Below are 14,133 nucleotides of genomic sequence, written 5' to 3'. Positions count from 1 at the left end.
AGGGGAGGAGGGAGAGATACGAGGGGAGGAGGGAGAGATACGAGGGGAGGAGGGAGAGATACGGGGGGAGGAGGGAGAGATACGGGGGGAGGAGGGAGAGATACGGGGGGAGGAGGGAGGGAGACGAGGAGAGGAGGGAGAGATACGGGGGGAGGAGGGAGAGATACGGGGGGAGGAGGGAGAGATACGGGGGGAGGAGAGAGGGAGACGAGGAGAGGAGGGAGGGAGACGAGGAGAGGAGGGAGAGATACGGGGGGAGAAAGCAGCAGGTCTGTCTGTCCACACTAGACACTGGTCCTCCTAAAGGAGACAGAATGATAGTCTGTATGTTATAACTAATAGACAGAATGATAACCTCAGATCTCCTCAGCCTCAGATCTCCTCAGATCTCCTCAGCCTCAGATCTCCTCAGCCTGTGTTGACCTCAGATCTCCTCAGCCTGTGTTGACCTCAGATCTCCTCAGCCTGTGTTGACCTCAGATCTCCTCAGCCTGTGTTGACCTCAGATCTCCTCAGTCTGTGATCTCCTCAGCCTCAGCCTGTGTTGACCTCAGATCTCCTCAGCCTCAGATCTCCTCAGCCTGTGATCTCCTCAGCCTGTGTTGACCTCAGATCTCCTCAGCCTGTGTTGACTTCAGATCTCCTCAGTCTGTGTTGACCTCAGATCTCCTCAGCCTGTGATCTCCTCAGCCTGTGTTGACCTCAGATCTCCTCAGCCTGTGTTGACCTCAGATCTCCTCAGTCTGTGTTGACCTCAGATCTCCTCAGTCTGTGATCTCCTCACTTTAAGCATTTCTCCCAAAACCGTATTCTTTCCCCAGTCATTTTCTCCGTACTGTAGGAATGGCTGAACCAACCACCTGGCTAGCTAACCCTTCTCCATACTGTAGGAATGGCTGAACCAACCAGAGGTAACCACCTGGCTAGCTAACCCTTCTCCATACTGTAGGAATGGCTGAACCAACCACCTGGCTAGCTAACCCTTCTCCATACTGTAGGAATGGCTGAACCAACCAGAGGTAACAACCTGGCTAGCTAACCCTTCTCCATACTGTAGGAATGGCTGAACCAACCACCTGGCTAGCTAACCCTTCTCCGTACTGTAGGAATGGCTGAACCAACCACCTGGCTAGCTAACCCTTCTCCATACTGTAGGAATGGCTGAACCAACCACCTGGCTAGCTAACCCTTCTCCGTACTGTAGGAATGGCTGAACCAACAACCTGGCTAGCTAACCCTTCTCCATACTGTAGGAATGGCTGAACCAACCAGAGGTAACAACCTGGCTAGCTAACCCTTCTCCATACTGTAGGAATGGCTGAACCAACCACCTGGCTAGCTAACCCTTCTCCATACTGTAGGAATGGCTGAACCAACCACCTGGCTAGCTAACCCTTCTCCGTACTGTAGGAATGGCTGAACCAACAACCTGGCTAGCTAACCCTTCTCCATACTGTAGGAATGGCTGAACCAACCACCTGGCTAGCTAACCCTTCTCCATACTGTAGGAATGGCTGAACCAACCACCTGGCTAGCTAACCCTTCTCCATACTGTAGGAATGGCTGAACCAACCAGAGATAACAACCTGGCTAGCTAACCCTTCTCCATACTGTAGGAATGGCTGAACCAACCACCTGGCTAGCTAACCCTTCTCCATACTGTAGGAATGGCTGAACCAACCACCTGGCTAGCTAACCCTTCTCCATACTGTAGGAATGGCTGAACCAACCAGAGATAACAACCTGGCTAGCTAACCCTTCTCCATACTGTAGGAATGGCTGAACCAACCACCTGGCTAGCTAACCCTTCTCCATACTGTAGGAATGGCTGAACCAACCACCTGGCTAGCTAACCCTTCTCCATACTGTAGGAATGGCTGAACCAACCACCTGGCTAGCTAACCCTTCTCCATACTGTAGGAATGGCTGAACCAACAACCTGGCTAGCTAACCCTTCTCCATACTGTAGGAATGGCTGAACCAACCACCTGGCTAGCTAACCCTTCTCCATACTGTAGGAATGGCTGAACCAACCACCTGGCTAGCTAACCCTTCTCCGTACTGTAGGAATGGCTGAACCAACAACCTGGCTAGCTAACCCTTCTCCATACTGTAGGAATGGCTGAACCAACCACCTGGCTAGCTAACCCTTCTCCATACTGTAGGAATGGCTGAACCAACCACCTGGCTAGCTAACCCTTCTCCGTACTGTAGGAATGGCTGAACCAACAACCTGGCTAGCTAACTCTTCTCCATACTGTAGGAATGTTGGTGTGCGTTAGTTACCTTTCCTTTACGGCAGTGAGTAACCATGGTGATGGTTGCCTGGATACAGAAGTTGCGTCTCTCTCTGTACTGAAGTCGCTCAGCCTCCCACTTAAGCTCCGCCCCCCCTCAGCAGGCCTAGTTCACCTGCGTGCGCGCGCGCGCACACACACACACACACACACACACACACACACACACACACACACACACACACACAGTAACAGACAGAAGACCATGTAAACTGAACATAAATATAATTGATTACAGCCCAAATAAATTCTCCTACACATCATTATTAGGTCATTAACTCATTGTGACTTATGTTCAGCTATCGCCTGATAAAATTGTGTTATGTGAATTAGGCTCTTTTTAATGACTCTTGTGTAATTGGGCAGCAAACAGCAGACCGGTTTTTCATTTACTAATAAATCTACAGTACCAGTCAAAAGTTTGGACACACCTACTCATTCAAGGGTTTTTCTTTCTTTATTTTTTACTATTTTCTACATTGTAGAATAATAGTGAAGACATCAAAACTATGAAATAACACATATGGAATCATGTAGTAACCAAAAAAGTGTTAAACAAATGTATTTTATATTTGAGATTCTTCAAAGTAGCCACCCTTAGCCTTGATGACAGCTTTGCACACTCTTGGCATTCTCTCAACCAGCTTCATGAGGTAGTCACCTGGAATGCCTATTAATTGACAGGTGTGCCTTGTTAAATGTGAATTTGTAAAATTTCTTTCCTTCTTAATGCGTTTGAGCCAATCAGTTGTGTTGTGACAAGGTAGGGGTGGTATATATAGAAGATAACCCTATTTGGTAAAAGTCCATATTATGGCAAGAACAGCTCAAATAACCAAAGAGAAATGACAGTCCATCATAATTTTAAGACATGAAGGTCAGTCAATGCAGAACATTTCAAGAACTTTGAAACTGACTCTCATGAGGACCGCCACAGAAAAGGAAGACCCAGTGTTACCTCTGCTGCAGAGGATACGTTCATTAGAGTTACCTGCAGCTCTGATTACAGCCCAAGTAAATTCTCCAATACCTTACTATTATCTATCCTGATGCCTAGTCACTTTACCCTGCCTTGTAGTCAGCATTTCACTGTAAGGTCTACTACACCTGTTGTATTCAGCATTTCACTGTGAGGTCTACACCTGTTGTATTCAGCATTTCACTGTAAGGTCTACTACACCTGTTGTATTCAGCAATTCACTGTGAGGTCTACTACACCTGTTATATTCAGCATTTCACTGTAAGGTCTACTACACCTGTTGTATTCAGCATTTCACTGTGAGGTCTACACCTGTTGTATTCAGCATTTCACTGTAAGGTCTACTACACCTGTTGTATTCAGCATTTCACTGTGAGGTCTACTACACCTGTTATATTCAGCATTTCACTGTAAGGTCTACTACACCTGTTGTATTCAGCATTTCACTGTGAGGTCTACTACACCTGTTGTATTCAGCATTTCACTGTGAGGTCTACTACACCTGTTGTATTCAGCATTTCATTGTGAGGTCTACACCTGTTGTATTAAGCATTTCACTGTGAGATCTACTACACCTGTTGTATTCAGCATTTCACTGTGAGGTCTACTACACCTGTTGTATTCAGCATTTCACTGTGAGGTCTACTACACCTGTTGTATTCAGCATTTCACTGTGAGGTCTACTACACCTGTTGTATTCAGCATTTCACTGTGAGGTCTACTACACCTGTTGTATTCAGCATTTCACTGTGAGGTCTACTACACCTGTTGTATTCAGCATTTCACAGTGAGGTCTACTACACCTGTTTAATTCAGCATTTCACTGTGAGGTCTACTACACCTGTTGTATTCAGCATTTCACTGTGAGGTCTACACCTGTTGTATTCAGCATTTCACTGTGAGGTCTACACCTGTTGTATTCAGCATTTCACTGTAAGGTCTACTACACCTGTTGTATTCAGCATTTCACTGTGAGGTCTACACCTGTTGTATTCAGCATTTCACTGTGAGGTCTACTACACCTGTTGTATTCAGCATTTCACTGTGAGGTCTACTACACCTGTTGTATTCAGCATTTCACTGTGAGGTCTACTACACCTGTTGTATTCAGTATTTCACTGTGAGGTCTACTACACCTGTTGTATTCAGCATTTCACTGTGAGGTCTACTACACCTGTTGTATTCAGCATTTCACTGTGAGGTCTACTACACCTGTTGTATTCAGCATTTCACTGTGAGGTCTACTACACCTGTTGTATTCAGCATTTCACTGTGAGGTCTACTACACCTGTTGTATTCAGCATTTCACTGTGAGGTCTACTACACCGTTGTATTCAGCATTTCACTGTGAGGTCTACTACACCTGTTGTATTCAGCATTTCACTGTGAGGTCTACTACACCTGTTGTATTCGCATTTCACATGTGAGGTCTACTACACCTGTTGTATTCAGCATTTCACTGTGAGGTCTACTACACCTGTTGTATTCAGCATGTCAGCATTTCACTGTAGGTCTACAACCTGTTGTATTCAGCATTTCACTGTGAAGGTCTACTACACCTGTTTCTATTCAGCATTTCACTGTGAGGTCGACTACAACACCTGTTCTATTCAGCATTTCACTGTGAGGTCTACTACACCTGTTGTATTCAGCATTTCAATGTGAGGTCTACTACACCTGTTGTATTCAGCATTTCAATGTGAGGTCTACTACACCTGTTGTATTCAGCATTCACTGTGAGGGTCTACTACCCTGTTGTATTCAGCAAGTCACTGTGAGGTCTACTACACAACCTGTTGTATTCAGCATTCACTGTGAAGGTCTACTACACCTGTTGTATTCAGCATTTCACTGTGAAGGTCTACTACACCTGTTAGTATTCAGCATTTCACTGTGAGGTCTACTACACCTGTTGTATTCAGCATTTCACTGTGAGGTCTACTACACCTGTTGTATTCAGCATTTGCACTGTGAGGTCTACTACACCTGTTGTATTCAGCATTTCACTGTGAGGTCTACTACACCTGTTATATTCAGCATTTCACTGTGAGGTCTACTACACCTGTTGTATTCAGCATTTCACTGTGAGGTCTACTACACCTGTTGTATTCAGCATTTCACTGTGAGGTCTACTACACCTGTTGTATTCAGCATTTCACTGTGAGGTCTACTACACCTGTTGTATTCAGCATTTCACTGTGAGGTCTACTACACCTGTTGTATTCAGCATTTCACTGTGAGGTCTACTACACCTGTTGTATTCAGCATTTCACAGTGAGGTCTACTACACCTGTTGTATTCAGCATTTCACTGTGAGGTCTACTACACCTGTTGTATTCAGCATTTCACTGTGAGGTCTACACCTGTTGTATTCAGCATTTCACTGTGAGGTCTACACCTGTTGTATTCAGCATTTCACTGTAAGGTCTACTACACCTGTTGTATTCAGCATTCACTGTGAGGTCTACACCTGTTGTATTCAGCATTTCACTGTAAGGTCTACTACACCTGTTGTATTCAGCATTTCACTGTGAGGTCTACTACACCTGTTGTATTCAGCATTTCACTGTGAGGTCTACTACACCTGTTGTATTCAGCATTTCACAGTGAGGTCTACTACACCTGTTGTATTCAGCATTTCACTGTGAGGTCTACTAGACCTGTTGTATTCAGCATTTAACTGTGAGGTCTACTACACCTGTTGTATTCAGCATTTCACTGTGAGGTCTACTACACCTGTTGTATTCAGCATTTCACTGTGAGGTCTACTACACCTGTTGTATTCAGCATTTCACTGTGAGGTCTACTACACCTGTTGTATTCAGCATTCACTGTGAGGTCTACTACACCTGTTGTATTCAGCATTTCACTGTGAGGTCTACTACACCTGTTGTATTCAGCAATTCACTGTGAGGTCTACTACACCTGTTGTATTCAGCAATTCACTGTGAGGTCTACTACACCTGTTGTATTCAGCATTTCACTGTGAGGTCTACTACACCTGTTGTATTCAGCATTTCACTGTGAGGTCTACTACACCTGTTGTATTCAGAATTTCACTGTGAGGCCTACTACACCTGTTATATTCAGCATTTCACTGTGAGGTCTACTACACCTGTTGTATTCAGCATTTCACTGTGAGGTCTACTACACCTGTTGTATTCAGCATTTCACTGTGAGGTCTACACCTGTTGTATTCAGCATTTCACTGTGAGGTCTACTACACCTGTTGTATCAGCATTTCACTGTGAGGTCTACTACACCTGTTGTATTCAGCATTTCACTGTGAGGTCTACTACACCTGTTGTATTCAGCATTTCACTGTGAGGTCTACTACACCTGTTGTATTCAGCATTTCACTGTGAGGTCTACTACACCTGTGTATTCAGCATTTCACTGTGAGGTCTACTACACCTGTTGTATTCAGCATTTCACTGTGAGGTCTACTACACCTGTTGTATTCAGCATTTCACTGTGAGGTCTACTACACCTGTTGTATTCAGCATTTCACTGTGAGGTCTACTACACCTGTTGTATTCAGCATTTCACTGTGAGGTCTACTACACCTGTTGTATTCAGCATTTTCACTGTGAGGTCTACTACACCTGTTGTATTCAGCATTTCACTGTGAGGTCTACTACACCTGTTTGTATTCAGCATTTCACTGTGAGGTCTACTACACCTGTTGTATTCAGCATTTCACTGTGAGGTCTACTACACCTGTTGTATTCAGCATTTCACTGTGAGGTCTACTACACCTGTTGTATTCAGCATTTCACTGTGAGGTCTACTACACCTGTTGTATTCAGCATTTCACTGTGAGGTCTACTACACCTGTTGTATTCAGCATTTCACTGTAGGTCTACTACACCTGTTGTATTCAGCATTTCACTGTGAGGTCTACTACACCTGTTGTATTCAGCATTCACTGTGAGGTCTACTACACCTGTTGTATTCAGCATTTCACTGTGAGGTCTACTACACCTGTTGTATTCAGCATTTCACTGTGAGGTCTACTACACCTGTTGTATTCAGCATTTCACTGTGAGGTCTACTACACCTGTTGTATTCAGCATTTCACTGTGAGGTCTACTACACCTGTTGTATTCCAGCATTTCACTGTGAGGTCTACTACACCTGTTGTATTCAGCATTTCACTGTGAGGTCTACTACACCTGTTGTATTCAGCATTTCACTGTGAGGTCTACTACACCTGTTGTATTCAGCATTTCACTGTGAGGTCTACTACACCTGTTGTATTCAGCATTTCACTGTGAGGTCTACTACAACCTGTTGTATTCAGCATTTCACTGTGGAGGTCATACTACACCTGTTGTATTCAGCATTCACTGTGAGGTCTACTACACCGTTGTATTCAGCATTTCACTGTAGGGTCCTACTAGCACCTGTTGTATTCAGCCATTTCACTGTGAGGTCTAATCTAACCTGTTAGTATTCAGCATTCACTTGTGAGGTAACTACTAAACCTCTTGTATTCAGCATTTCACTGTGAGGTCTACTACACCTGTTGTATTCGCATTTCACTGTGAGGTCTACTACAACCGTGTTTCAGCATTTCAACTTTGAGGTCTACTACCTGTTGCTATTCAGCATTTCACTGTGAGGGTCTACTACACCTGTTGGTATTCCGCCATTTCATGTGCACTCTGTGAAGGTCTACTACACCTGTTGTATTCAGCATTTCACTGTAAGGTCTACTACACCTGTTGTATTCAGCATTTCACTGTGAGGTCTACTACACCTGTTGTATTCAGCATTTCACTGTGAGGTCTACTACACCTGTTGTATTCAGCATTTCACTGTGAGGTCTACTACACCTGTTGTATTCAGCATTTCACTGTGAGGTCTACTACACCTGTTGTATTCAGCATTTTCACTGTGAGGTCTACTACACCTGTTTGTATTCAGCATTTCACTGTGAGGTCTACTACACCTGTTGTATTCAGCATTTCACTGTGAGGTCTACTACACCTGTTGTATTCAGCATTTCACTGTGAGGTCTACTACACCTGTTGTATTCAGCATTTCACTGTGAGGTCTACTACACCTGTTGTATTCAGCAATTTCACTGTGAGGTCTACTACACCTGTTGTATTCAGCATTTCACTGTGAGGTCTACTACACCTGTTGTATTCAGCATTTCACTGTGAGGTCTACTACACCTGTTGTATTCAGCATTTCACTGTGAGGTCTACTACACCTGTTGTATTCAGCATTTCACTGTGAGGTCTACTACACCTGTTGTATTCAGCATTTCACTGTGAGGTCTACTACACTGTTGTATTCGCATTTCACTGTGAGGTCTACACCTGTTGTATTCAGCATTTCACTGTAGAGGTCTACTACACCTGTTGTATTCAGCATTTCACTGTGAGGTCTACACCTGTTGTATTCAGCATTTCACTGTAAGGTCTACTACACCTGTTGTATTCAGCATTTCACTGTGAGGTCTACACCCTTGTATTCACTTTCACTGTGAGTCTACGACGACCTGTTGTATTCAGCATTTCACTGTGAGGTCTACTACACCTGTTGTATTCAGCATTTCACTGTGAGGTCTACTAGACCGTTGTATTCAGCATTTAACTGTGAGGTCTACTACACCTGTTGTATTCAGCATTTTCACTGTGAGGTCTACTACACCTAATCCGTGTTGTATTCAGCATTTCACCTGTGAGGTCTACTACACCTGTTGTATTCAGCATTTCACTGTAGGTCTACTACACCTGTTGTATTCAGCATTTCACTGGTGAGTCTACTAACCTGTTGTATTCAGCATTTCACTGTGAGGTCTACTACACCTGTTGTATTCAGCATTTCACTGTGAGGTCTACTACACCTGTTGTATTCAGCATTCACTGTGAGGTCTACTACACCTGTTGTATTCAGCAATTCACTGTGAGGTCTACTACACCTGTTGTACTTCAGCATTTTCACTGTAAGGTCTACTACACCTGTTGTATTCAGCATTTCACTGTGAGGTCTACTACACCTGTTGTATTTCGAATTTTCACTGTGAGGTCGACTACCACCTGTTATATTCAGCATTTCACTGTGAGGTTCTACTACACCTGTTGTATTCATGCATTTCACTGTGAGGTCTACTACACCTGTTGTATTCAGCATTTCACTGTGAGGTCTACACCTGTTGTATAAGCATTTCACTGTGAGGTCTACTACACCTGTGTATTCAGCATTTCACTGTGAGGTCTACTACACCTGTTGTATTCAGCATTTCACTGTGAGGTCTACTACACCTGTTGTATTCAGCATTTCACTGTGAGGTCTACACACTGTTGTATTCAGCATTTCACTGTGAGGTCTACTACACCTGTTGTATTCAGCATTTCACTGTGAGGTCTACTACACCTGTTGTATTCAGCATTTCAGTGAGGTCTACTACACCTGTGTATTCAGCATTTCACTGTGAGGTCTACACCTGTTGTATTCAGCATTTCACTGTGAGGTCTACTACACCTGTTGTATTCAGCATTTCACTGTGAGGTCTACTACACCTGTTGTATTCAGCATTTCACTGTGAGGTCTACTAGACCTGTTGTATTCAGCATTTCACTGTGAGGTCTACTACACCTGTTGTATTCAGCATTTCACTGTGAGAACTACTACACCTGTTGTATTCAGCATTTCACTGTGAGGTCTACTACACCTGTTGTATTCAGCATTTCACTGTGAGGTCTACTACACCTGTTGTATTCAGCATTTCACTGTGAGGCTACTACACCTGTTGTATTCAGCATTTCACTGTGAGGTCTACTACACCTGTTGTATTCAGCATTTCACTGAGGTCTACTACACCTGTTGTATTCAGCATTCACTGTAAGGTCTACTACACCTGTTGTATTCAGCATTTCACTGTGAGGTCTACTACACCTGTTGTATCAGCATTTCACTGTGAGGTCTACTACACCGTTGTATTCAGCATTTCACTGTGAGGTCTACTACACCTGTTGTATTCAGCATTTCACTGTGAGGTCTACTACACCTGTTGTATTCAGCATTTCACTGTGAGGAGGTCTACTACACCTGTTGTATTCAGCATTCACTGTGAGGTCTACTACACCTGTTGTATTCAGCAATTCACTGTGAGGTCTACTACCTGTTGTATTCAGCATTTCACTGTAAGGTCTACTACACTGTTGTATTCAGCATTTCACTGTTAGGTCTACTACACCTGTTATATTCAGCATTTCACTGAGGTCTACTACACTGTTGTATTCAGCATTTCACTGTGAGGTCTACACCTGTTGTATTCAGCATTTCACGTAGGTCTACACCTGTTGTATTCAGCATTTCACTGTGAGGTCTACTACACCTGTTGTATTCAGCATTTCACTGTAAGGTCTACTACACCTGTTGTATTCAGCATTTCACTGTGAGGTCTACTACACTGTTGTATTCAGCATTTCACTGTGAGGTCTACTACACCTGTTGTATTCAGCATTTCATTGTGAGGTACTACACCTGTTGTATTCAGCATTTCACTGTGAGTCTACTACACCTGTTGTATTCAGCATTTCACTGTGAGGTCTACTAGACCTGTTGTATTCAGCATTTAACTGTGAGGTCTACTACACTGTATTCAGCATTTCACTGTGAGGTCTACTACCCTGTGATCAGCATTTCAACTGTGAGGTCTACACCTGTTGTATTCAGCATTTCACTGTGAGGTCTACTACACCTGTTGTATTCAGCATTTCACTGTGAGGTCTACTACACCTGTTGTATTCAGCATTTCACTGTGAGGTCTACTACTCCTGTTGTATTCAGCATTTCACTGTGAGGTCTACTACACCTGTTGTATTCAGCTTCACTGTGAGGTCTACACCTGTTGTATTCAGCATTCACTGTGAGGTACTACACCTGTTGTATTCAGCATTTCACTGTAAGGTCTACTACACCTGTTGTATTCAGCATTTCACTGTGAGGTCTACTACACCTGTTGTATTCAGAATTTCACTGTGAGGTCTACTACACCTGTTATATTCAGCATTTCACTGTGAGGTCTACTACACCTGTTGTATTCAGCATTTCACTGTGAGGTCTACTACACCTGTTGTATTCAGCATTTCATTGTGAGGTCTACACCTGTTGTATTAAGCATTTCACTGTGAGATCTACTACACCGTGTGTATTCAGCATTTCACTGTGAGGTCTACTACACGTTGTATTCAGCTTCACTGTGAGGTCTACTACACCTGTTGTATTCAGCATTTCACTGTGAGGTCTACTACACTGTGTATTCAGCATTTCACTGTGAGGTCTACACCTGTTGTATTCAGCATTTCACTGTGAGGTCTACTACACCTGTTGTATTCAGCATTTCAAGTGAGGTCTACACACCTGTTGTATCAGCATTTCACTGTGAGGTCTACTACACTGTTGTATTCAGCATTTCACTGTGAGGTCTACTACACCTGTTGTATTCAGCATTCACTGTGAGGTCTACTACACCTGTTGTATTCAGCATTTCACTGTGAGGTTACTAGACTGTTGTATTCAGCATTTCACTGTGAGGTCTATACACCTGTTGTATTCAGCATTTCACTGTGAGTCTACTACACCTCTTGTATTCAGCATTTCACTGTGAGGTCTACTACACCTGTTGTATTCAGCATTCACTGTGAGGTCTACTACACCTGTTGTATTCAGCATTTCACTGTGAGGTCTACTACACCTGTTGTTCAGCATTTCACTGTGAGGTCTACTACACCTGTTGTATTCAGCATTTCACTGTGAGGTCTACTACCCTGTTGTATTCAGCATTTCACTGTGAGGTCTACTACACTGTGTATTCAGCATTTCACTGTGAGGTCTACTACACCTGTTGTATTCAGCATTTCACTGTGAGGTCGATACACCTGTTGTATTCAGCATTTCACTGTGAGGTCTACTACACCTGTTGTATTCAGCATTTCACTGTGGGTCTACTACACCTGTTGTATTCAGCATTTCACTGTGAGGTCTACTACACCTGTTGTATCAGCATTCACTGTGAGGTCTACTACACCTTGTATTCAGCAATTCACTGTGAGGTCTACTACACCTGTTGTATTCAGCATTTCACTGTAAGGTCTACTACACCTGTTGTATTCAGCATTTCACTGTGAGGTCTACTACACCTGTTATATTCAGCATTTCACTGTAAGGTCTACTACACCTGTTGTATTCAGCTTCACTGTGAGGTTACACCTGTTGTATTCAGCATTTTCACTGTAAGGTCTACTAACCTTTGTATTCAGCATTTCACTGTGAGGTCTACTACACCTGTTTATTCAGCATTTCACTGTAAGGCACTACCTGTTGTATTCAGCTTTCACTGTGAGGTCTATACACCTGTTGTATTCAGCATTTCACGGTGAGGTCTACTACACCTGTTGTATTCAGGATTTCACTGTGAGGTTACTACACCTGTTGTATTCAGCATTTCACTGTGAGGTTACTACCCCTGTTGTATTCAGCATTTCACTGTAAGGTCTACTACACCTGTTGTATTCAAGCATTTCACTGTCAGGTACTACACCTGTTGTATTCAGCATTTCACTGTGAGGTCTACTACACCTGTTGTATTCAGCATTTCACTGTGGGTACACCTGATTGTATTCAGTCATTTCACTGAGGTGTCTACTACACCTGTTGTATTCAGCATTTCACTGAGGTCTACACACCTGTTGTGTTCAGCATTTCACTGTGAGGTCTACTACACCTGTTGTATTCAGCATTTCAACTGTGAGGTCTACTACACCTGTTGTATTCAGCATTTCACTGTGAGGTCTACTACAACCTGTTGTATTCAGCATTTCACTGTGAGGCTACTACACCTGTTGTATTCGCATTTCACTGTGAGGTCTACTACACCTGGTATTCAGCATTTCACTGTGAGGTCTACACCTGTTGTATCAGCATTTCACTGTAAGGTCTACTACACCTGTTGTATTCAGCATATTCACTGTGAGGTCTCTACACTTGTATTCAGCATTTCACTGTGAGGTCTACTACACCTGTTGTATCAGCATTTCACTGTGAGGTCTTACACCTGTTGTATTCAGCATTCACTGTGAGGTCTTACAACTGTTGTATTCAGCATTTCACTGTGAGGTCTACTACACCTGTTGATTCAGCATTTCACTGTGAGGTCTACTACACCTGTTGTATTCAGCATTTCAACTGTAAGGTCTACTACACCTGTTGATTCAGCATTTCACTGTGAGGTCTACTACACCTGTTGTATTCAGCATTCACTGTAAGGTCTACTACACCTGTTGATTCAGCAATTTCACTGTGAGTCTACACCTGTTTATTCAGCAGTTCACTGAAGGTCTACTACACCTGTTGTATTCAGCATTTCACTGTGAGGTCTACTACACCTGTTGTATTCAGCATTTCACTGTAAGGTCTACTACACTGTTGTATTCGCATTTCACTGTGAGGTCTACACCTGTTGTATTCAGCATTCACTGTAAGGTCTACTACACCTGTTGTATTCAGCATTTCACTGTGAGGTATACTACACCTGTTATATTCAGCATTTCACTGTGAGGTCTACACAACCTGTTGTATCAGCATTTTGTGAGGTCTACTACACCTGTTGTATTCAGCATTTCACTGTGAGGTATACTACACCTGTTGTATTCAGCATTTCACTGTGAGGTCTAAACTGTTGTATTCAGCATTTCACTGTGAGATCTACTACACCTGTTGTATTCAGCATTTCACTGTGAGGTCTACTACACCTGGGTATTCAGCATTTCACTGTGAGGTTACTACACCTGTTGTATTCAGCATTCACTGTGAGGTCTACTACACCCTGTTGTATTC

General features: G+C 43.3%; 1 protein-coding gene across 1 annotated transcript in view; it reads right to left on the bottom strand.

Moving 5' to 3' along the window:
* Window positions 1-2,287: 2,287 nt before the first annotated feature.
* Window positions 2,288-14,133, bottom strand: part of LOC115183239 (RPA-related protein RADX) — a 45,509-nt gene continuing 33,663 nt past the window's right edge. The window contains exon 10 of the mRNA XM_029744588.1: window positions 2,288-2,412. Coding sequence (XP_029600448.1) covers window positions 2,378-2,412 — 35 coding nt within the window. The 3' untranslated portion in view covers window positions 2,288-2,377. The remainder of the gene's footprint in view (window positions 2,413-14,133) is intronic.

Source organism: Salmo trutta, unplaced genomic scaffold, assembly GCF_901001165.1.
Source record: "Salmo trutta unplaced genomic scaffold, fSalTru1.1, whole genome shotgun sequence".
Taxonomy (NCBI): Eukaryota; Metazoa; Chordata; class Actinopteri; order Salmoniformes; family Salmonidae; genus Salmo; species Salmo trutta.
Note: the sequence above shows the minus strand (reverse complement) of the source record. Positions and strands in the feature narration are given on the sequence as shown.